General features: G+C 36.6%; 1 protein-coding gene across 1 annotated transcript in view; it reads right to left on the bottom strand.

Annotated features, from left to right (window-relative positions):
* SPATA16 (spermatogenesis associated 16) overlaps positions 1-23,984 on the bottom strand; it is a 228,118-nt gene that overhangs the window by 124,763 nt on the left and 79,371 nt on the right. The window contains exon 3 of the mRNA XM_030863342.2: positions 1,997-2,086. Within this exon, the coding sequence (XP_030719202.1) occupies positions 1,997-2,086 (90 nt within the window). The remainder of the gene's footprint in view (positions 1-1,996; positions 2,087-23,984) is intronic.

Genomic DNA, 23,984 nt, shown 5'->3' with positions numbered 1-23,984 from the left:
CTCTGTTGGAAAGTCCACACCAGTATAGCCAACAATTATCAGGAATTTTCTCAAGGATCATTGTCAAGTTAGTCATCAAATGATATTACACAGATACACATTGCACTTCAGGGATATACATGTCAAGGTAAATGGATATTTAGTGCCAATATTACATGGTAAGTACTGACAAATTCCTACTTTTCAAGTTCTCATTGTTTATTCATTTGTTTTAGGAACTATAAAGAATTTTTATCACCACTTTAACTCAAGCAGTTAGCCTGATACAATTAAGTTATAGTCAGTGATCTACTGGTATCTGGCTCTCCCCCAAACTCCAAAATCCTGGGTTTGTAGTATTTGCCAATTTTCATAGTGTAAATTTTCCCAGCAATGCTAATTTCTCCTACAGTTAACAACTGGCTCTCCCAATATTCCTGAATATTTAACAGTGGGCTCTCTAGAGTCTGTACAAGCCAACCCAGCACACTACTAGCAGTTTTAACTAGTTACAGTCTAGTTCTGAAGTTGCATCTAGCTTTCTCCTGTTACCTCTTGATTAGAGTCAGAAGACACATTAGTGAACCACCTCTTAAAGAAAACTATTTTACAGATAACTGTATCTGTTTATGCTGAGCTTATTAGCTTCATTTGTAGCTAGTGACCTTTACAAAGCGTGGGACAGAAGGAAGCTTACTATCATCGCTTAAATTCCCTCTCATTTGCATAGTGTATGTGGGAAGAGAATAAGCCACAGGGACAACTCAGTAGACAAAATGAAAAGTAGGACTAAAAAAAAAAAAAAAGTAGGAAGAAGTCGTATGTGGGTAATGTAAGATAAAACATTCAGGAAAAGAGTATAAGGAAAAATAGAATGTAAAAACGAGATTGATAGAGCCCTATTTTAATTTTTAAAAGTGGACACTGACATACAGGTAAATAGATATTGTGGCATATTGGTTGTTTGACTGCAAAGTGAGAGTAGTTGAGATTAATTCTGCCTTCCGTATCCATCGTTTAATTGAGTTCAAGCAATTCCTAAGACCAACTTATAAAATGGAATTCATGTCAAACTCACGGTATCAATTTTATGGAATCATTCTGTTATCTATTTAAATTTCTTAAACTTCATTTTCCAAGCAAATGTTATTTGCAAATGTTCTAGAGATAGTAGCCACCAGCAACCTAGGCTCCCCATTCCTATTACTGTGGCTTTCTCCCTAGGAGTTATGGTTGGAATATGTATAGAAATCACTCACACTTTCTTGATAAATTCCTGGGGTGGTAAAGTGGATGGGTAAGAAACAATAGGTACCTATACATTGAGAGATGAAGAAAATTCTTTGAGAGAATTTATCAAAGAGAAGGGGAGTCTGATATGATGATCTTGACTCAGGAATAAAAAGCGTTGGTTGTCACAGGTGCAAAGGAATTCTGAGTGTAGCATTGAGGCTGTTGCACAAATCTTGCAATTCTTTGCCGTAAGTCTAGGTTCTGGGGAGGAGAATATCAGGAGCTTCTTCACCAGGTTTTTATGAAACATATTGTGGGTCCAAGAGACAACAGTTTAGGACACCTCTAACAACCTTTGGTGTTATAACTGATGCCGTCTTCTCTAGAAATGGGCAGCTGGTATCCTTTTCATGTGGGTTGGATTTTATTTCCAGAACTCAAGAAAGAGATAGCCACAAAATTGTGTCCTTACAACCAGGATCAGGAATGTACTTGAGAGCAAGAGGTCAAGTTCATTTCTAATCTTCCCTGGAAGTTTTCCCATCATTATCAGTGACCTCATGGCTGCAAAGTTTGAATTTTACTAAGAGCTATGAACACAGAGTGGCTTTAATTAAAGAAAAAGATAGTCAATAAATGTTGGTTTGACGTTTATAAGACAATAATTCTGGTAAAATCATATTCCATGTGAGAACTGGAAAGTTCTATTACGCTATTACCAGAAGCTGAGAATAAAATTAGTTTAACTCGAAATAAGTCTTCACAAAAGTTGTAACAAACATACCGGGCAGCTTCTGAATATCTCTCCAGACATCTAAACACTGTTGCCTGACGAAGATGATTTCGGAAATAGGCTGGGTTTAAAACAATGCTCCTGAAAAGATAAAAGAAATGCAAATGTTATTAAGCTTTTAAAAGTCAATTACCAGAAGTGTATAGGAATGAAATAACATTCGTTCAATTTTACATACTATATATGTTAAAAGATAAACTAGTAAATGGATCATTTTTCTTCCTGTAATTGTCAGTTAAGACAAATAAACAAGCATTATTGAAAAATTAAGTTTGCATGATAAAAGCAATTATATTTATAACACAGGCTAACTTTTATAGATATAACAATGGCAACAAATTTGAATCCACTTATATTACATATAAGACATGGTGTTATTTTGTTTGTTATATATTAATAAATCAGGCAAAGATCACAGGTAGACATATTTATGGTATGTCTACCTATAATGAAGGGGAAATTGTTAGCTGCTGAATTTCAGTTAAAAGAAAGGAACTGGAATTTGGATGACATGTTTGCTTGCACTCCACATTGGGTTCTGTGTCTTCCCCCAGCTGGACAATGTAGTGGAATGGAAGGAGCCCTGTACCATTGGCTAAGGAATCTGGTCCTGAACTTGCCACTTTTGGTAAGACCCTTGTTCACTTTGGGTTTCCATTTCCTTGTATTGAAATTACAAGGCTTGACTTTTGGATAAGATTATCTATCCTTGCTTGCTGATTTTTTCATTATCTCAGCGTTCTGCAGTCTCAGTTCCAGCTCAGATGAGATGATGATCACTCCATAGCTGCCCTCTTCCTCCAGAGATAAACTGGCAGCCATTCCTCTTCCTTGCTTCACTGAGAACCCGGCACTGTTCAAGGCATTTGATATAATGAGGTGAACTAGACAGATATAGACCATGATTCATCCCCGAATGAGGAGACAGCCATTTGTTAAATTTTAAGGTGTAGCTTATATCATAATAGAGTGTTGTGTTATTGATGTAAGATACAAATGTTACAGAACCAACACAGGATTATTAAGCAATCTTTTTGTGAGCCTGTTTTTACAAGTTGCTGAGAATCACTTGGAATTAGTTCATTATTGAAGTAAGTGGTTCTTAATCTTTTCTGGGATGGTTCACAGAGCTTTTTGAGAATTGGATGAAAGCTATGGATCTCTGTCCAGAAAAATGCACATAAACATGGTTGCCCAAATTTAGGTAATTCATGTGACCCCTTAAGGCTATTCATGAACTCCAGACTAAAAAAAATCCAGACAAGAATAATTCCATTCCCAGAAACATTGCTTATAGAAAGAATAAAGTAAAAAAAGAAGCATCTATCTGACGTACATAGAATCATAGAATTATATGACGATGAGATGGATTGACTGAATAATTCAGCTCACTTTAAACACAAGTGAACAGAATCCAGAGAGGCTAAGGGACCTCTCTAAAATCATAAAGTAGTTAGTTGCAATGCTGCTTCAAGTTTATTATTATGTTTCCCATCTCTAGCTACAGCACTTCATATTTCACCTTACTCCTTCTTTATGATTTCTGAATTAGCGGGGCCGGAGTTAGTAAAGTTTCACTGCATTCTATGCTTAGTAGTTTGTACAAATGAATACATTAATCTCCCAAGAACACAGACCATTTGCTTTGTTGATTAAAATATTGGAAATTTAAAGCCTATTACATAAGTTTATTCCACATCCATACTGAACTATTAATATCTACTACTAATACTTTATATTAATTCAGGAAAAAGGACATTTATAAAGCATGTTTGTGTATTTTATCTGTGTAAAAGTAATCTTGTAAAATTAGATCAGAGTGAAAAGAACAGTGCTCTGTCTAGGGGCCTGGGTCTTCCGACTCTGACCAGAACTTTTTCTTCCACATTGTAGCTAATTCTTTCCTTTTACTTTGTAATCTTCATTCATTTATGCATTTTTAGCAAATGTCTGCAAATGTGATGAGACAAAATCCTTACTGAATGACCATTTCTTGTCTTTGACATCTCTTTGCCCATGATGTGGTATTTTGGTTTTGCTATGCTATTCTGCAAAGAATCTCGCTTTGCCGGATGTGTTCTTTTGATAAAAATGGATTAGGCTGAAGAAAAGGATGGGGTGTGGTGGGTAGGAGGAGTGTGAGAGAAGGGTTTAATACAATAGAGGGAGGAGGGAGAGGAGGAATGATCAGAGTGGCCTTGGTGGAGGAGGAGATTTTTGTGGGTAGTGAGGGTTGATGAGATAAACACTGCTTCAGTGTAATTTTTAAAAAGAATAGATTTTTAAAAAATTGCATGTAATTACAAGTCCTTTCTTTGGTGCTGAAGAAATACCTTAGAGGACATGAGTTTAGAAATCACTATTGCTAAACTAGACTAGGCTCTCTTAAACCATAACACCACCCTATACTAAGCCACATAAATCACAGCTTCAGAAGAGGGACTAAAAAGACCAGGACCCAGTCTACCCTGAAAGGTGGAGGTCTACCTGTAAAAGGAAGTTTAGAAATTTGAGATGAGATATTATATTTGGCAGTTTATTACTTTTGGTTGCCTTATAATTATTGCAGCATTCACTGTGTGCTTATAATATGCCCAGTTAGATATTTGGCATGAAAATGCTAGTGCTGATTGTAAAGCCTAGTTTTTATCCTTTTATTGTTTTATTCAATGCTTTCTAAAATGACATACCCTTTTTTTTTTTTTTTTGCGGTACGCGGGCCTCTCACTGTTGTGGCCTCTCGCGTTGCGGAGCACAGGCTCCGGACGCGCAGGCTCAGCGGCCATGGCTCACGGGCCCAGTCGCTCCGCGGCATGTGGGATCTTCCCGGACCGGGGCACGAACCCGTGTCCCCTGCATTGGCAGGCGGACTCTCAACCACTGTGCCACCAGGGAAGCCCCATACCCTTTTTTAAAAAAAAATTAATTTTATTTATTTTTTATACAGGAGGTTCTTATTAGTTATCTGTTTTATACATGTTACTGTATATATGTCAATCCCAATCTCCCAGTTCATCCCACCGCCCCCCCCCCCCCAACCACTTTCCCCCCTTGGTGTCCATACGTTTGTTCTCTACATCTGTGTCTCAATTTCTGCCTTGCAAACTGGTTCATCTGTACCATTTTCCTAGATTCCACATATTTGTGTTAATATACGATATTTGTTTTTCTCTTTCTGACTTACTTCACTCTGTATGACAGTCTCTAGGTCCATCCACGTCTCTACAAATGACCCAATTTCGTTCCTTTTTATGGCTGAGTAATATTCCACTGTATATATGTACCACACCTTCTTTTTCCATTCATCTGTCGATGGGCATTTAGGTTGCTTCCATGTCCTGGCTATTGTACATAGAGCTGAAATGGACATGGTGGTACATGACTCTTTTTGAATTACGGTTTTCTCCGGATATATGCCCAGTAGTGGGATTGCTGGATCATATGGTAATTCTATTTTTAGTTTTTTAAGGAACCTCCATACTGTGCTCCATAGTGGCTGTATCCATTTACATTCTCACCAACAGTGCAAGAGGGTTCACTTTTTTCCATAGCCTCTCCAGCATTTATTGTTTGTAGATCTTTTGATGATGGCTATTCTGACCAGTGTGAGGTGATACCACATTGTAGTTTTGATTTGCATTTCTCTAATAACTAGTGATGTTGAGCAGGTTTTCATGTGCCTCTTGGCCATCTGTATGTCTTCTTTGGTGAAATGTCTATTTAGGTCTTCTGCCCATTTTTTAATTGAATTGTTTGTTTTTTTGATATTGAGCTCCATGAGCTGTTTGTATATTTTGGAGATTAATCCTTTGTCTGTTGTCTCATTTGCAAATATTTTCTCGCATTTTGAGGGTTGTCTTTTGGTCTTGTTTATGGTTTCCTTTGCTGTGCAAAAGCTTTTAAGTTTCATTAGGTTCCATTTGTTTATTTTTGTTTTTATTTCATTACTCTGAGAGGTGGGTCAAAAAAAATCCTGCTGTGATTTATGTCAAAGAGTGTTCTTCCTATGTTTTCCTCTAAGAGTTTTATAGTGTCCGGTCTTACATTTAGGTCTCAAATCCATTTTGAGTTTATTTTTGTGTATGGTGTTAAGGAGTGTTCTAATTTCATTCTTTTACATGTAGCAGTCCAGTTTTCCCAGCACCACTTATTGAAGAGACTGTCTTTTCTCCAGCCTACATCCTTGCCTGCTTTGTCATAGATTAGTTGACCATAGGTGTATGGATTTACCTCTGGGCTTTCTATCCTGTTCCATTGATCTATATTTCTGTTTTTGTGCCAGTACCATTTTGTCTTGATTACTGTAGCTTTGTAGTATAGTCTGAAGCCAGGGAGTCTGATTCCTCCAGCTCCGTTTTTTTCCCTCAACATTGCTTTGGCTATTGGTCTTTTGTGTCTCCATACAAATTTTAAGATGATTTGTTCTAGTTCTGTAAAATATGACATTGGTAGTTTGATAGGGATTGCATTGAATCTGTAGATTGCTTTGGGTAGTATAATCATTTTCACAATATTGATTCTTCTAATCCCAGAACATGGTATATCTCTCCATCTGTTTGTGTCATCGTTGATTTCTTTCATCAGTGTCTTACAGTGTTCTGAGTACAGGTCTTTTACCTCCTTAGGTAGGTTTATTCCTAGGTATTTTATTCTTTTTGTTGCAATGGTGAATGGGATTGTTTCCTTAATTTCTATTTCTGATCTTTCATTGTTAGTGTACAGGAATGCAAGAGATTTCTGTGCATTAATTTTGTATCCTGCAACTTTACCAAATTCATTGATTAGCTCTAGTAGTTTTCTGATGGCATCTTTAGGATTTTCTATGTATAGTATCATGTCCTCAGCAAACAGTGACAGTTTTACTTCTTTTCCGATTTGTATTCCTTTTATTTCTTTTTATTCTCTGATGGCCATGGCTAGGAATTCCAAAACTATGTTGAATAACAGTGGCAAGAGTGGACATCCTTGTCTTGTTCCTTATCTTAGAGGAAATGCTTTCAGTTTTTCACCATTGAGAACGATGTTTGCTGTGGGTTTGTCATACATGGCCTTTATTTTGTTGAGGTAGTTTCCCTCTATACTCACTTTCTGGAGAGTTTTTATCATAAATGGGTGTTGAATTTTGTCAAAAGCTTTTTCTGCATCTATTGAGATGATCATATGTTTTTTCTTCTTCAGTTTGTTAATACGGTGTAGTACATTGATTGATTTGTGTGTATTGAAGAATCCATGCATCCCTGGGATAAATCCCACTTGACCATGGTGTATGATCCTATTAATGTATTGTTGGATTCTGTTTGCTAGTATTTTCTTGAGGATTTTTGCATCTATATTCATCAGTGATATTGGTCTGTACTTTTCATTTTTTGTAGTATGTTTGTCTGGTTTTGTTATCAGGGTGATGGTGGCCTTGTAGAATGAGTTTGGGAGTGTTCCTTCCTTTGTAATTTTTTGGAAGAGTTTGAGAAGGTTGGGTGTTAGCATTTCTCTAAATGTTTGATAGAATTCACCTGTGAAGCCATCTGGACCAGGACTTTTGTTTGTTGGGAGATTTTTAATCACAGTTTCAATTTCATTGCTTGTGATTGGTCTATTCATATTTTCCATTTCTTCCTGGTTCAGTCTTAGAAGGTTATACCTTTCTATGAATTTGTCCATTTCTTCCAGATTGTCCATTTTATTGGCATAGAATTGCTTGTAGTAGTTTCTTAGGATGCTTTGTATTTCTGTGGTGTCCATTGTAACTTCTCCTTTTTAATTTCTAATTTTACTGGTTTGAGTCCTCTCCCTCTTTTTCTTGATGAGTCTGGCTAAAAGGGTTGATCAATTTTGTTTATCTTCTCAAAGAACCAGGTTTTAGTTGTATTCATCTTTACTGTTTTCTTTGTTTCTATTTCATTTATTTATGCTCTGACCTTTATGATTTCTTTCCTTCTACTAACTTTGGGTTTTGTTTGTTCTTCCTTTTCTAGTTCCTTCAGGTGTAAGGTTAGATTGTTTATTTGAGATTTTTCTTGTTTCTTGAGGTAGGATTGTGTTGCTATAAACTTCCCTCTTAGAACTGCTTTTGCTGCATCCCATGGGTTTTGGATCGTCGTGTTTTCACTGTCATTTGTCTCTGGCATTTTTTGATATCCTCTTTGATTCCTTCAGTGATCTCTTGGGTATTTAGTAAGGTATTGTTTAGCCTCCATGTGTATTTGTTTTTTACATTTTTTTCCCCTATAATTGATTTCTAATCTCATAGCGTTATGGTTGGAAAAGATGCTTGATATGGTTTCAATTTTCTTATATTTACCGAGACTTGATTTGAGACCCAAGATCTGATCTATTCTGGAGAGTGTTTTTTGTGCACTTGAGAACAAAGTGTAATCTGTTGTTTTGGGGTAGAATGTCCTATAAATATCAATTAAATCTATCTGGTCTGTTGTGTCATTTAAAGCTATTGTTTCCTGTATGACACTCTGCATTATTAATTTTCTGTCTGTACGATCTGTCCATTGGTGTAAGTGAGGTGTTAAAGTCCCCCACTATTATTATTATTTTTCACAGTATGTGGGCCTCTCACTGTTGTGGCCTCTCCTGTTGCGGAGCACAGGCTCCGGACGCGCAGGCTCAGTGGCCATGGCTCACGGGCCCAGCCGCTCCGCGGCATGTGGGATCTTCCCGTACTGGGACATGAACCTGTGTCCCCTGCATCGGCAGGCGGACTCTCAACCACTGCGCCACCAGGGAAGCCCCACCCCCCGCCGCCACTATTATTGTGTTACTGTCGATTCCCTCTTTATAGGTGTTAGCATTTGCCTTATGTATTGAGGTGCTCCTATGTTAGGTGCATATATATTTGTAATTGTTATATCTTCTTCTTGGATTGATCCCTTGATAATTATGTAGTGTCCTTCTTTGTCTCTTGTAATTGTCTTTATTTTAAAGTTTCTTTTATCTGATATGAGTATGGCTACTCCAGCTTTCTTTTGATTTCCATTTGCATGGAATATCTTTTTCCATACCCTCACTTTCAGTCTGTTATGTGTCCCTAGGTCTGAAATCAGTCTCTGGTAGACAGCATATATATCAGTCTTGTTTTTGTATCCATTCAGCGAGCCTGCGTCTTTTTGTTGGAGCATTTAATCCATTTACATTTAAGGTAATTATCAATATCTGTGTTCCTATTACCATTTTCATAATTGTTTTGGTTTTTTTTTTTTGTAAGTCCTTTTCTTCTCTTGTGTTTCCCACTTAGAGAAGTTCCTTTAGCATTTGTTGTAGAGCTGGTTTGTTGGTGCTGAATTCTCTTACCTTTTGCTTGTCTGTAAAGTTTTGATTTCTCCAAAGGCTCTGAATGAGATCCTTGCCAGTAGAGTAATCTTGGTTGTAGGTTCTTCGCTTTCATCACTTTAAATATATCATGCCACTCTCTTCTGGCTTGTAGAGTTTCTGCTGAGAAATCAGCTGTTAACCTTATAGGAGTTCCCTTGTATGTTATTTGTCGTTTTTCCCTTGCTGCTTTCAATATTTTTTCTTTGTCTGTAATTTTTGTCAATTTGATTACTATGTGTCTCAATGTGTTTCTCCTTGGGTTTATCCCGCCTGGGACTCTCTGGGCTTCCTGGACTTGGGTGGTTATTTCCTTTTCTATGTTAGGGAAGTTTCCGACTGTAATCTCTTGAAATATTTTCTCGGGTCCTTTCTCTCTCTCTTCTCCTTCTGGGACCTCTATAATGGGAATGTTGGTGTGTTTAATGTTGTCCCAGAGGTCTCTTAGACTGTCTTCATTTCTTTTCATTCTTTTTTCTTTATTCTGTTCCATGGCAGTGAATTCCCCCATTCTGTCTTTCAGCACACTTATCCGTTCTTCTGCCTCAGTTATTCTGCTATTGATTCCTGCTAGTGTATTTTTCATTTCATTTATTGTATTGGTCATCTCTGTTTGTTTGTTATTTAATTCTTCTTGGTGTTTGTTCTTTAATTCTTCTTGGTCTTTGTTAAACCTTTCTTGCATCTCCTTGATCTTTGCCTCCATTATGTTTCCAAGGTCCTGGATCATCTTCACTATCATTATTCTGCATTCTTCTGGAAGGTTGCCTAGCTCCATTTCATTTACTTATTTTTCTGGGGTTTTATCTTGTTCCTTCATGTGGTACATAGCTCTCTGCCTTTTCATTTTGTCTTTCTGTGAATGTGGTTTTCATTCCACAGGCTGCAAGATTGTAGTTCTTCTTGCTTCTGCTGTTTAATTCTTGTCAATTTTCTCTGGAAGGGAAAGAACTGCCTAATGATCTCTTTGTGAAAAAATTGATCTAATATGGCATATTTATTCTTTGATGAACTTTATAATCTTCATTTTTAAAAGTTGCAACCCCCCCCCACATTTAGTGGTTTTCATTGGTGTTAAAGGCATTAAGCAATTTTAGGAAGAACACACATTTTTATACTATTGTCTTCCAATCCAGGAACCTGACATTCTCTTTATTCAAATATTCTTTTATGTCTTCCAGTAATATTTTAACCTTCCTTTACCTTTTTTAAAATAGAGGTTTTATGTAAAATAGATAGCTAGTGGGAAGTAGCCGCATAGCACAGGGAGATCAGCTTGGTGGTTTGTGACCACCTAGAGGGGTGGGATAGGGAGGGTGGGAGGGAGGGAGATGCAAGAGGGAAGAGATATGGGAACATACGTATATGTATAACGGATTCACTTTGTTATAAAGCAGAAACCAACATGCCATTGTAAAGCAGTTATACTCCAATAAAGATCTTAAAAAAGAGAGGTTTTATAAATTTCTTATTAATTCTAAAGTTTAAAAATTATCGATGGGAATTATACCGATAATATTCGTGTGTGTGTGTGAGTGTGCACTCACGCACCTGGGAGCTCACTAGAACTCTAAAGTCTTGACCCCTAAACCGACTGAATCTGCATTTTAACAAGACCCTCAGGCGATTTGATTGCACAGTAAAGTTTGAGAAGCACCATATGTATGTCTGATAAGAATGGGATTTTTTCTATTATACTTCCTAACTTCTTATTGCTAGCATTTAGATATGTATTTTAAAATTACTTAGTTTTGTATCTCTGTTTTTTAATATTGCAGTAATTTAGTTTTATTCACATCATCTGCAAATAATGAAGTTTGGTACTGCTTTTCAATATTTACATTTTTTTTCCTTCTCTTACTGCATAGGCTAAAATTTTTTTAAAAGGAATTTAAATAAGTGAGGTGATCTAGGGATGCTTTAGTACTTCACTGATAATTATGATTATGAATTAATTTGAGAAAAAGTATTATTTTCCAATTATCAGAAATAAATGCTTAATTTTTTTTCAAATATCCTCTGGATCTATCAACATGATTGTGTCCTTTGTCCTTTTCTTTTGTAGGGATGACTTGGATTAATTACTTATTCAAAAAAAGCATTCAATTGATAAACAGAATGTTAAAGTCAAGGTTTAAGATAGATACCTTTACTTCACTCAAATTCCTTGGGAGATCTTTCTAGACCTAAGTTTTAATGGTGCTTATTACCATTTCAAAATTCAGTTTGTTTTTAAAGGCAATATTGATTTCATGTTCTTTTTTTACATCTTTACATTTATTCTCTAATTTTTAGAAAATTAACTTCTTATTTTAATGTACTTTTATTTAAGTCAATTTTATTGAGGTATAATCTACATATAGTAGTATTCACCTTTTTAAAGTGTACAGTTTGATGCATTTTGACAAGGTTATAACCATCACCACAATAAAGTTATAGACTTTTCCCCACCACATCCAAAAGTGGCAATGGAGGCAGGAGAATTTCATACCTGTTGCCCCAGAGACAGATGTGTTTTGCTTCTACATCTCAATCAGACGCCTGAAATCTGTGAGTGAGAACATTAGTTATCACTACTTCAGGGGCTTAAGGCTTTAGTCTTTTTATGAGATTAGGGATCAGGGAAGCAATTTCTTATTTAGGCCAAGATTCCTAAATTCAGTTTCCTTTACCTTGCTTAGCCATTAGCAAAGTAAACTAGCAGCGACTCATTCTCCTGAATGACATTCTTCTTAATATATTAGTGAAATGCTGACATATTCTTTTAGAAATAGTTGGTAGACCTAGAGAATGCCAGGGATATGAAACATTTTTACTTCGCCAAAGCATGATATCCTTGTGGATAAGATGGTGATATTTATGCTGGATAATGGCATAATTCAATAGATGATAACTTGTTGAACAACTGATCAGTACTGTTGAAGTATAGTCTAGATTATTATGCAAGTTTAATGGCTTGTCCTTAGCCCTTTTTGTGGATAATATTTCCATTAGTGACTAAGATTAAGAGATTGAAAGGCTGCCTATAAATGTTTTAGATGGCATAAATTTTACCTAACAAAGAATAATATCATTAATAACAGAAGCAAAATTCAAAATAATACGGGCAGGTTAAAAATCTTATGTTATGGATTCTAAAAATCAGTTTTACAAATATAATCATGGCTTGAGTGTGACCATGTGGAAAAAGTCTGAATATTTTAACTAATCACAAGCTAAACATGATAGGACAATATGACAGAGCTACAAAAACTGTACATAAAATTTATGTTAAATGAATCAAAGGCATTCTGTTCAAATGATATTTCCACTGAATTCTGCTTTAGCTATATAGACACATCTGTGGGAATCACAACCGTTTTGGGTTGTGTCTAGAGTGTCCAGTGGATCTAGAGAACATAGTGTGTGAAGAATATAGAATGAAATTGATATGTTTAGAGAGTAAAGTAAGATTAGTGGAGACTAAGTAAGTACTTTCGGATACAAAGGCCCGCCGTGTGGAAAATAGAATAATTATTCTATGTAAAAACAGATGAGATCTGGCAAAACCCAGTATTATAGAGATACAGGTAGTTCAATTCAAGAAAAGGAGGGACTTAACAACCAGTGATGCAGTAGGCTTTGAGAAGAGTTTCTTTTACTGGAATCACTGAAGTGACATTTAGAATGCCATCTGTCAGGATGTGTAGAAGAAATTCTTGACTGAGTGGGAGATTAGGCTAAATGACTTTCAAGGATATTCACAAAAAATCTCTTAGAATACATCGTTGATCACTGTGAGGGGTCTGAGTTTCCCCCCACTTTCAGGCTCACAAGTTAACATGACATAGTGTCATGGGTACTTGTAGAAGACCTGAACCTCCAAGGCTAGAGACAAAGGACAGTTTCTTACTCATAGCAACAGCAGTAGCCAATGTATCAGTCTTTTGTTGTACTGGTTCCTTGAGCTGAAATTCCCAGATAGCAATGCAAAGAAATCCAGGTGCAGCCTTCATATTTCAGTAGGTTGCATTATAGGAGAGGAATCCTGAGCTTAGAGAATACAGATGTTTTATAATGGATTGTAAGCATGCCTGTTTATAGGTCTAGAGGGAGACACTATCTTCATCTTTCAAGCCTATAAGCAGACTTGCCTTTTCTTCCAAGGTTGTTTATCACACAGTCATCTTTGAAACGATAGTTCAGAGCAAAGGCCAGTCAATGCCTTGTTTACAACCCAAGGAGAATTGTCTCCCCACATAGATAATTTTTGTTCAGATAGGCAAGCAGTGTTTGTTACATTCATACCATTAACAAATAAAAAAAGAGTTCATAACAAGGTCCAAAAAATTAAAATATTGTAGAAAAATCTCAGAATACCTAATATTGAAGAACAAGTGATTATTTTATTATTTATTTATGTTCTGTTTTAGGTAGATTTTAAGGCAGCTTATAGAATATTTATGAAGTTAAGTCAAAATAAATGTGCATTTAAAGAATGGATAAGATGGTAAATTTTACATTACATGTGTTTCATCACAATTAAAAATAAAAAAATATCTGAATGAGGAAAGCAAGATTAAATGTAGGGAAGTTAAGCTGACACCTAGATGACGTTAGTACATAAAAGACGTGTCACAAGATTCTAAGAGTTTGGTTGACATGGGCTACATGTTTTCTTCTAGGTTTGCTGGTAGCTAATGGAAAGAAGGGCATAGAGTTTGTTTTAAATAAGCCAGTTGCTCAATTCAAATATTTTTTGTAGCACAACAGGAAAGATCACCTTATCCAAAGATGTCCTATAATGTAACAATCTGTGTCCTAAGTAACAGATTTACAGAAAGATCAGCAATTGTTCCATGTGGTTGCTTCTTAGAACTTCTTTCCCCATGGACTGTTGGTATAATACCAAATCTCAATCTAGTAACCAGAATTCCTGGGTGGGTGAAAGGAATAGGAATGTAAAGGAAACTTAAGCAATAGTGCTGTCACTACACAAGGATTCAATGAAATCTTAGTGGTTGTATTTTATTTGGTCACTTGCTTCACTACGAAAGATTGATAATTAGAATTAAAAGCCAAAATAAAGTATAACAGTCCTTAACGTATTGAGAAGAATCAAGAAGTCCATGTACTCTCTTTAAATATCTTACATTGACAAGCAAGACAGAACAATGAAATGACCCAATTTAATTTACATGGGATAAATGGAACTATTTTATGAAGTATTAGAGAATAAAATTAGAATTAAAGGCATTGGCTTTTGAAATAAGAAATTTACAGTAGATTGTTGTCAAATAATGCATATAGCTCTGCCAAATTAGTGGCAAAGCATGTTTTTGCAAAAGTATGAAAGCAAACTTAACTCTTTAGGGAAACAACAACAAGAAATCATTCTCAACTATTTCTAGAGATCCCAGCATGTACATAGCACAGCAGAAGAAAACAAATTTAAAGAAGAAGCCAAATAGGGGAGTAACTTGAATATCATCCCTGATGTTTTCATCCCCCAAATTACAATTAATTATATGTGGAAAATATTGAATTATGGAATTACTCAAGTGAGCAACAAATACCTAATTTCTCGACATGACCAAGAGTCAATAGGATAAATATCTTAAAAAATTGCTATATTGTCACAGTTCTGAAAAATACATAGTTAGAAGGGAGATGTTATATTGTATGTCCTCGTTATAAAGCTAATAGTGAATACACATTAAATAATGACTAGGATCAATGTTTAAGTATATTTTACTTTAGAATTTGAGAATGAGATTTCCTTGTTTAGAAAACTAGAGTGAAGATTAAGGGAATCAGATAACAGATTTAATGGGTCATCAATACCAAGAAATAGGAACCTTTAGAAGGAGCTTTTAGGGCTTCCATATTCTTCCATATTCATTTTAGTCTTCCATATTCTTCATCAACATGAATATCATCAGTTAACGTATATCAAATAATCATCAAAAATATGGCACCTTGCTGGATCTTTAGAAGTGTGCAATGATATGCCTTTTTTGACCAACGCAGACCATTTCTTTTTCTCTCTATTTCTTTTCGTTTTTTCACTCTATTATTTACTCTGTATTGGAGACCTCTAGCAATTTCGTGACACATAATGGGCATTCAATGAATGTTTGTGGAATAAAGCAACGTTACTGAGTGACTGAACACAGTCTTCCTCAGGAGCCACCAGAGAACCCAATCTTGTCTAAGATTCGCTGGGAGACCTACATGTGTTTTGACCTGAATATACTCAGGTCTTCTCTCCACTGACTTTTGCACCTATATGCCATTTGAATGTCAGCTTTACACAATTTCATAATCCCTACCTGTGTGCAGATGTGATGAGGAATGAAAGGCAGTTTATGTAATAAAAGGATGTAGAGATATAGATAAGTAGACCCTTTGAAAAAAATTCCCACTACAAAATTAGTTTTCATAATTTGAAAACCTGAAAAAAACCCCACATTTTTGTAGACTGTAATTGTGTCTTCCCATTTTTTTCTCCATCTGTCAGATGCCTAGATACAGTAAACATGAAATGGATTCCCATTTATTTTTCACCTACATTGTAAGCCAAAGACTGTCCAGTAAAAGCTGTTAGTAAATCACTTGGTCAGGTCTCGCAACAAATCAGTCTTTAAGTAATACAGTATATCAGCCTATCTTTTGACATTTTCAGTTTTTGTTCTTGACGTTTTCTCTTAAAAAAGAATACAGTGTTGGCCCTATTATCTTTTCTGTAGGGTTCATGAGCCAAATACCAGCTATCAACTCTCTTGTAGAAAAGCTATCAAGTTTCAGAAACCAAAGTTGTAGATGTAAAGCCCTGTTCATCTGTCTGTGTAATATTGAGTTGGAGTAGTGGTGACGGTGGCTCAAGAACAGCATGACAAATAGCACATGTTTTTTTCTATTCTCTGTGTTACTTGGGTGGGCTGCATTTTAGAATGATTGCTTTGAAAAGTACAATTACTAAATTCCCCTCTGTTCTAACCTACCAGAAATTACTTATGATTCATTCAGCAACAATTATTGAGAGTAAACCATGTGCCAGACACTGTACAGGTTCTAAAGAAAAGAACCAGAAGGGTAAATACGTACTTAAACTAATATTTTGAGTAGCCCCATTGTATGGAAATAAATGTCTGCCTGCATTCTATTATTTTTCATGCTGTCTTCAACCAGCAATTATGCAAGAATCTTTAAAATGAACTGAAATAAATTATAGTGAATTCTATTATATCGCTTTACTGGATAATGAAATGGGATACTTATTTCTTTTAAAATATGAGAATTAGAGGGATTTTTGATAGCACAGTCAAAACTATTCATATATTAAGTTTTAAAATTGTTCATATTGACATCATGATATTTTGATCTGGAGACTAATAAATGTCTTCCAGGAACAGTACTTTACCTACGATAAAGCCCCCTTTTGCTCCTATACCAAAGGATAAATATTAATGTGACTCATGCTTGATGAAACATTTGGACTTCTGACAATTGCCTGTGATCTTCCTTTGTTGAATTAACAAAATTGGTGGAAATGTACCACAACGAGCATTGCATTTATATATAGGGTGACCATTCTAGCCAAACCCTTAGTTTATATACTGTATTATAGTTTACAGATTGAAAGCCAAATTTGAATTGGATATGGACTTTGATTATGGGAAAGGCTCTCGATTTTGGATACAATGTTTATTTATAGACCAAATAAGGGGAGTCACCACTCAAAGTGACTCCAATTAGGGAAGTCTACTAATTACTAATACTGTAAATGAGAATGTTAATGGCTTCTCTTTGAAATTCAAAGGGGTTTTCTAATATGTTTATTAACTCTTTTGTTGACAAAGGTGACTAAATCTCCTGTCTTGATATCCAGTTCTCTTTGGCTGGAAGTACTGTGTCTCAACCTGTTGTGACCTGTGCCAAAAAAGGTGTCATCTCACATTACTCTGGAAAGAATACATTTTCCAGATATCTTTAAAAGTGCTGCCATTTCTGTGAATATAATACAACAGCATATATTTGTTTGTTTGTTTGTTTAAAAAGCTATGTTAGGTTCTAAGCAACTAGCCTCCAAAAGAAGTCTTAATCCAGTTGTAAAAATTACAGAAATACACACATAACCAACAGTAAATAAAGTGAAACTTGAAACAGTTGTGGGCACATGCAAGCAATGGAAAAAACCAAAAGGTTTGTGTAGAGGATCTAAAATGACCGGAAACTGCAAACTTTGGAAAGACGTCTGGACGAAGTGAGTCTTGAGCTGCACTTTGAAGTGATTACATTTAGGGAAGAGAGGTAGAAAATCCAAATTGGAAGAGTGGCCCCCAAATATCTTGGTGATAGAGTATGGTAAACTGTAATAAAAAGTGCCATGTAAATTTGCTTAGCTAAAGTAATAAATTCACTATAGGGGAAGGCAGAATCCTATTAAGGATTTGTTCATTCGTTAAAAGATTTTTATTTTATGGAAGAAATTATTAAGACTTTAGGGATTACATAGCAAGCACATGATAGAAACATTTTTTTAAACATATTTATTGGTGTATAATTGCTTTACAATGGTGTGTTAGTTTCTGCTGTATAACAAAGTGAATCAGCTATACATATACCTATATCCCCATATCTTCTCCCTCTTGCGTCTCCCCTCCCACTGTGATTATCCCACCTCTCTAGGTGGTCGCAAAGCACCGAGCTGATCTCCCCGTGCTATGTGGCTGCTTCCCACTAGCTATCTATTTTACATTTGGTAGTGTATGTATTTCCATGCCACTCTCTCACTTCGTCCCACTTTACCCTTCCCCCTCTCCGTGTCCTCAAGTCCATTCTCCACGTCTGTGTCTTTATTCCTGTCCTGCCCCTAGGTACGTCAGAACCATTTTTTTTTTGATTTCATATATATATGTGTTAGCATACGGTATTTGTTTTTCTCTTTCTGACTTGCTTCACTCTGTATGACAGACTCTAGGTCCATCCAACTCACTACAAGTAACTCAATTTTGTTTCTTTATATGGCTGAGTAATATTCCATTGTATATATGTGCCACATCTTCTTTATACATTCATCTGTCGATGGACACTTAGGTTGCTTCCATGTCCTGACTATTGTAACTAGTACTGCAGTGAACATTGTGGTACATGACTCTTTTTGAATTATGGTTTTCTCAGGGTATGTGCCCAGTAGTGGGATTGCTGGGTCACGTGATAGTTCAATTTTTAGTTTTTTAAGGAACCTCCATACTGTTCTCCATAGAGGCTGTATCAATTTACATTCCCACCAACAGTGCAAGAGGGTCCCCTTTTCTCCACACCCTCTCCAGCATTTATTGTTTGTAGATTTTTTGATGATGGCCATTCTGACTGGTGTGAAGTAATACCTCATTTAGAAACACTTTTTAAGAAGACAGTCATTGCAACTATTCTGAAGAAAGATGAGAGATACAAAGGCTGGGAGGATCCTAAGTATGTATGCTATAAACTGGTATAGTGGTTCTCAAAGTGCGGTCTTCAGATTGCCAAGGGGGGTGTTACAATATTATTATTATTTTTATAATAATGTTAAGATATCGTTTTCCTTTTTCACTGTGTTGATATTCGCACTGATGTTGCAAAAGCCATGGTGGGTAAAACTGCTGGCTCTTTTGCAGGAATCAAATCAGTGATAGCAAATGGTTGTAGAAAAATTGAGTGTATTCTTCACCATTGTATGCACTTGCCACCCCCAAAATTACATATCTCAACCCTTGAGTATGTGTCTTTTTAATATTTGGTGTGATGAGAAGGGACATATGCAGAAAACCCTTCTGTCCAGCATAACAAGCTATGATGGCTGCCTTGAGGAAAAGCACTTGTACACTCATGCCATTGTTTGCATCTGTGAGCTGACCTAGATGCTGTTTCCATGGAACATCATGTTTTACTTGGAAGAACAACTAGCAAACTATGATGATCAGACTTGGAATTTGGCATACATTTCTTGAAAATGAAATGAGTGTGCCTGTCACTTAAAGGAACACAACTGACAGTATTTATTGCCAGTGCTAAAAGTTTGAGCTTTCAAGCAAAAATTAGAATTTTGGAAAACTTATATCTGTCACTGTGAGCTTGACAGCCACCCAATGCTTAAAGACTTTTCTGATGATACTGGTGATATTAACATGTGGGATTTTTGAAATTTACTATTGCATAATAGAAATCTGCAAGTGATGCATTATTTCCCACATAACCAATGTATAATGTTACTAACTCATGCATGGGTAAACAACCCATTCAAAGTGTAAGGAAGACCAATGGCTTTTAATGAAGCAGAGTACAAGTTGATCGATATGGTTTCAGAATCCACATTGCAATTAATTTTTAAGAAACTACTGCTTGTCAAGTCTTGGTATAGTGTCAAAGAAGAATATTCAGGATTATCTGAAAAGTCTATTAACATTCTCTTTCCTTTTCTAACAATACATCTTGTGTCAGACTGGATTTCTTCATATAGTTCAAACATACTGCAACAGATTGAATGCAGAATCAGATATGAGAACCCAGTTTTCTTTTATGATGCCATATATTAAAGAGATTTGCAAAAATGTAGAACAACGCTACTCCTGTGAGCATTTAAAAATATACTTATTTTTAATAAAGTATGCATTTTATGTTAGCGTATAATGGGTTTATTGTTATTAAATTAGTAACTATATTTTTAAGTTTATAATTAAAATTTTATTTTTTAATATGATAAACCTTTCTAAATATAACCTACATAAAGCAAAAAAATCTCTGGGATCCTCAGTAGTGTGTAAAAATATAATGGGGTCAGAAGGCCAGTTTGAGGACCACTGTACAAGTAAACTTTGCATGAAGGCTTTAACTACAAGAAAGAAGATGAAGAGGCACATGGGACGTACTTGTTTAATAATTTGCATTATATCACACTATCCTTTTGCCCTCAGTCTTAAAACCAAATACCTTTCCCCCTTCTTTTTGGGGGTCTGTATATGTGATTTATCAATGTTATTCTCATTATTTTCTTTCAGCAAAAACCAAAAACTGCTTTCTCAGAACCTGTATATATTGAACAGGTTCTATAAGGAAAGTTTATGGGAAATAAAAGTCTAAAAAATCAGAAAGAATGAGGTTAAATACATAGTAAAGTTATATTATTAGATTTCTTTCTTCTCCTAATCTCTTATTGTGAAACACTTAAAAAAAACCAAATACTGCTGTGAAATTAACTGTCTTCTGTGGGAAAATCATCTTTCCTATTAAAAGCTTAATAATTGTTAATATCATAAGACCATGTATATCTAATTACCAAATTATTTTGCCCCAGGTGACCTAGGAAAGACACATGGTCTGCATTTCCTCCAGTGAATAAGATTCTTAAGAAATATATATGTCACTGCTCTGACCTGTGAGCAGAGCATAGGCAATGCCACTAAGGAATCATCTCTTCTTTAACGGTTGTAACTTAACATATGTCTGCTCTTCAGACTTCTATGAAAAATCAGGAAAGGTCACAGGATGAACATGAGGAATTCTTGCTATAGCAACAAAAGGGGAAATGAGAAAGGGTTTGGGTAAATACAGCAGTAACAGTACAATCTCAGAATCTGAAAAATGCTTGTTGAGGCTAGTACTCTGTTGTCAGTGATATAAAATATTAATGGAATATCCATGAAAATTCCATATCCATGAAATACACATTCGTCAGTTGTGAAAAAGTAAGATGGATAGGAGAGTTGTACTTTTATTTGTAAGGTAGTCAGCTCTTTTAAGGTAAACTGTGAGAGTGAGAGCAAGTCAGGCTCACCCAACACGAGATTTCTATCTGGAATCTAAAGAAGTAAAGAGAAAATTTTAAATATCAAACACAGGCTGGCAAGAGCTGTGAAATGAATAGGGGTAGGCATCTAGGCTATGTTTTTCACCTTCTCCAAACTGACCTGTTCCAGGTTTCTCTCTTGCTACTTGTAGCCCTATATGTAATGGCCTATGTTGTGACTTCCCCAAGGATCCCCAGAAAAACCTGTAGGACTGAGAATGTGAGAAAACATTGAAGGAAGTTGCTTTGAGAATAAGACCGAAATGTCAATTTTACATTTTAGTCTATGGGAAGCAGAATCAGTAGGAATAAACTTTAATCCCTTAAAATGTGTTGGTTGAATTTGGAAATGTGGATAGTCCTCCATTTTCCCTCAAAGTTAATTATTTCTAACATTTTTTGGACATCTAATATTCACCAGGAGCTTGTATTTCCCTAGACTTCCTCACTTTTAGGTCTTAAACTAGTCCATTTTTTAACGACGTGTGTGGAAATCTTTTTGCACGTAAAGGCAACAAATTAGGAGGCTAAAAACAACCACGTGAGGACTATCAAAATAGTTTTCACTTTGTTGATAAACACTGTTAACTTGAGCAAATGTGCTCATGAAAAGAAGTTTGTGAATTCTAGAATCTTGTAAAATTTTAGGTTAGTCACATGATGTGTTTGAAAATAAAACACGATGGTGACTTTAAGGTTAAGACTTGCACAAACGGGAGGAGCTTCAAGATGGTGGAAGAGTAAGACGGGGAGATCACCTTCCTCCCCACAAATACATCAGAAATACATCTACTCGTGGAACAACTCCTACAGAACACTTACTGAACGCTGGCAGAAGACCTCAGACCTCCCAAAAGGCAAGAAACTCCCCACGTACCTGGATGGGGCAAAAGAAAAAGAAAAAGAAAAAACAGAGACAAAAGAAAAAGGACGGGACCCGCATCAGTGGGAGGTAGCTGTGAAGGAGGAAAGGTTTCCACACACTAGGAAACCCCTTCGCGGGCAGAGACTGCGGGTGGCAGAGGGGGAAAGCTTCGGAGCCGCGGAGGAGAGCGCAGCAACAGGGGTGCGGGGGGCAAAGCGGAGAGATTCCCGCACAGAGGATCGGTGCCGACCGGCACTCACCAGCCGGAGAGGCTTGTCTGCTCACCCGCCGGGACGGGCGGGGGCTGGGAGTTGAGGCTCGGGCTTCGGTCGGATTCCAGGGAGAGGACTGGGGTTGGCTGCGTGAACAGCCTGAAGGGGGCTAGTGCGCCACGGCTAGCCAGGAGGGAATCCGGGAAAAGGTCTGAACTGCCGAAGAGGCAAGAGACTTTTTCTTGCCTCTTTGTTTCCTGGTGCGCGAGGAGAGGGGATTAAGAGCAAGCTTAAAGGAGCTCCAGAGACCGGCGCGAGCCGTGGCTAAAAGCACGGACCCCAGAGATAGTCATGTGAAATACCTAAATAGACCAAGAATCACCCCAAATTGAGGAGGTGGACTTTGGGAGCAAAGATATATATGTATATATTTCCCCCTTTTTCTCTTTCTGTGAATGTATATGAGTATGCTTCTGTGTGTGATTTTGTCTGTATAGCTTTGCTTTTACCATTGGTCCTAGGGTTCTGTCTGTCCGTTTGTTTTTTAGTATAGTTTTCAGTGCTTGTTATCATTCATGGATTTGTTCTTTGGTTTGGTTCTCTTCTTTCTTTTTTTTTTAATTACTTAAAACTTTTTCCTTAATTATTTTTTTTTATTTTAATAACGTTTATTTTATTTTATCTCTCACTTCGTTCCTTTGTTCCTTCGTTCCTTCGTTCCTTCCTTCCTCCTTTTTCTTCTGAGCCGTGTGGATGACAGCCTCTTGGTGCTCCAGCCAGGTGTCAGGGCTGTGCCTCTGATGTGAGAGAGCGAAGTTCAGGACGTTGGTCCACCAGGGACCTCCCAGTTCCATGTAATATCAAATGGCGAAAATCTCCCAGAGATCTCCATCTCAACACCAGCACCCAGCTTCACTCAAAAACCAGCAAGCTACAGTGCTGGACACCCTATGCCAAACAACTAGCAAGACAGAAACACAACCCCACCCATTAGCAGAGAGGCTGCCTAAAATCATAATAAGGTCACAGACACCCCAAAAAACACCATCAGACGTGGACCTGCCCACCAGAAAGACAAGATCCAGCCTCAGCCACCAGAACACAGGCACCAGTCCCCTCCACCAGGGAGCCTACACAACCCACTTGAACCAACCTTAGCCACTGGGGGCACACACCAAAAACAACGGGAACTATGAACCTGCAGCCTGTGAAAAGGAGACCCCCAAACACAGTAAGTTAAGCAAAATGAGAAGTCAAAGAAACATACAGCAGATGAAGGAGCAAGGTAAAAACCCACCAGACCTAACAAATGAAGAGGAAGTAGGCAGTCTACCTGAAAAAGATTTCAGAATAATGATAGTAAAGATGATCCAAAATCTTGGGAATAGAATGGAGAAAATACAAGAAACGTTTAACAAGGATGTAGAAGAACAAAAGAGTGAACAAACAATCATGAACAACACAATAAATGAAATTAAACATTTTCTTGAAGGGATCAATAGCAGAATAACTGAGGCAGAAGAATGGATAAGTGACCTGGAAGATAAAATAGTGGAAATAACTACTGCAGAGAAGAATAAAGAAAAAAGAATGGAAAGAATTGAGGAGATTCTCAGAGACCTCTGGGACAATATTAAATGCATGAACATTCGAATTATAGGGGTCCCAGAAGAAGAGGAAAAAGAAAGGGACTGAGAAAATATTTGAAGAGATTGTAGTTGAAAACTTCCCTAATATGGGTAAGGAAATAGTTAATCAAGTCCAGGAAGCACAGAG

This window comes from Globicephala melas, chromosome 4, assembly GCF_963455315.2.
Source record: "Globicephala melas chromosome 4, mGloMel1.2, whole genome shotgun sequence".
Lineage (NCBI taxonomy): Eukaryota > Metazoa > Chordata > Mammalia > Artiodactyla > Delphinidae > Globicephala > Globicephala melas.
The sequence above is the reverse complement of the archived record's forward strand: the minus strand, read 5'-3'. Positions and strand labels throughout refer to the sequence as shown.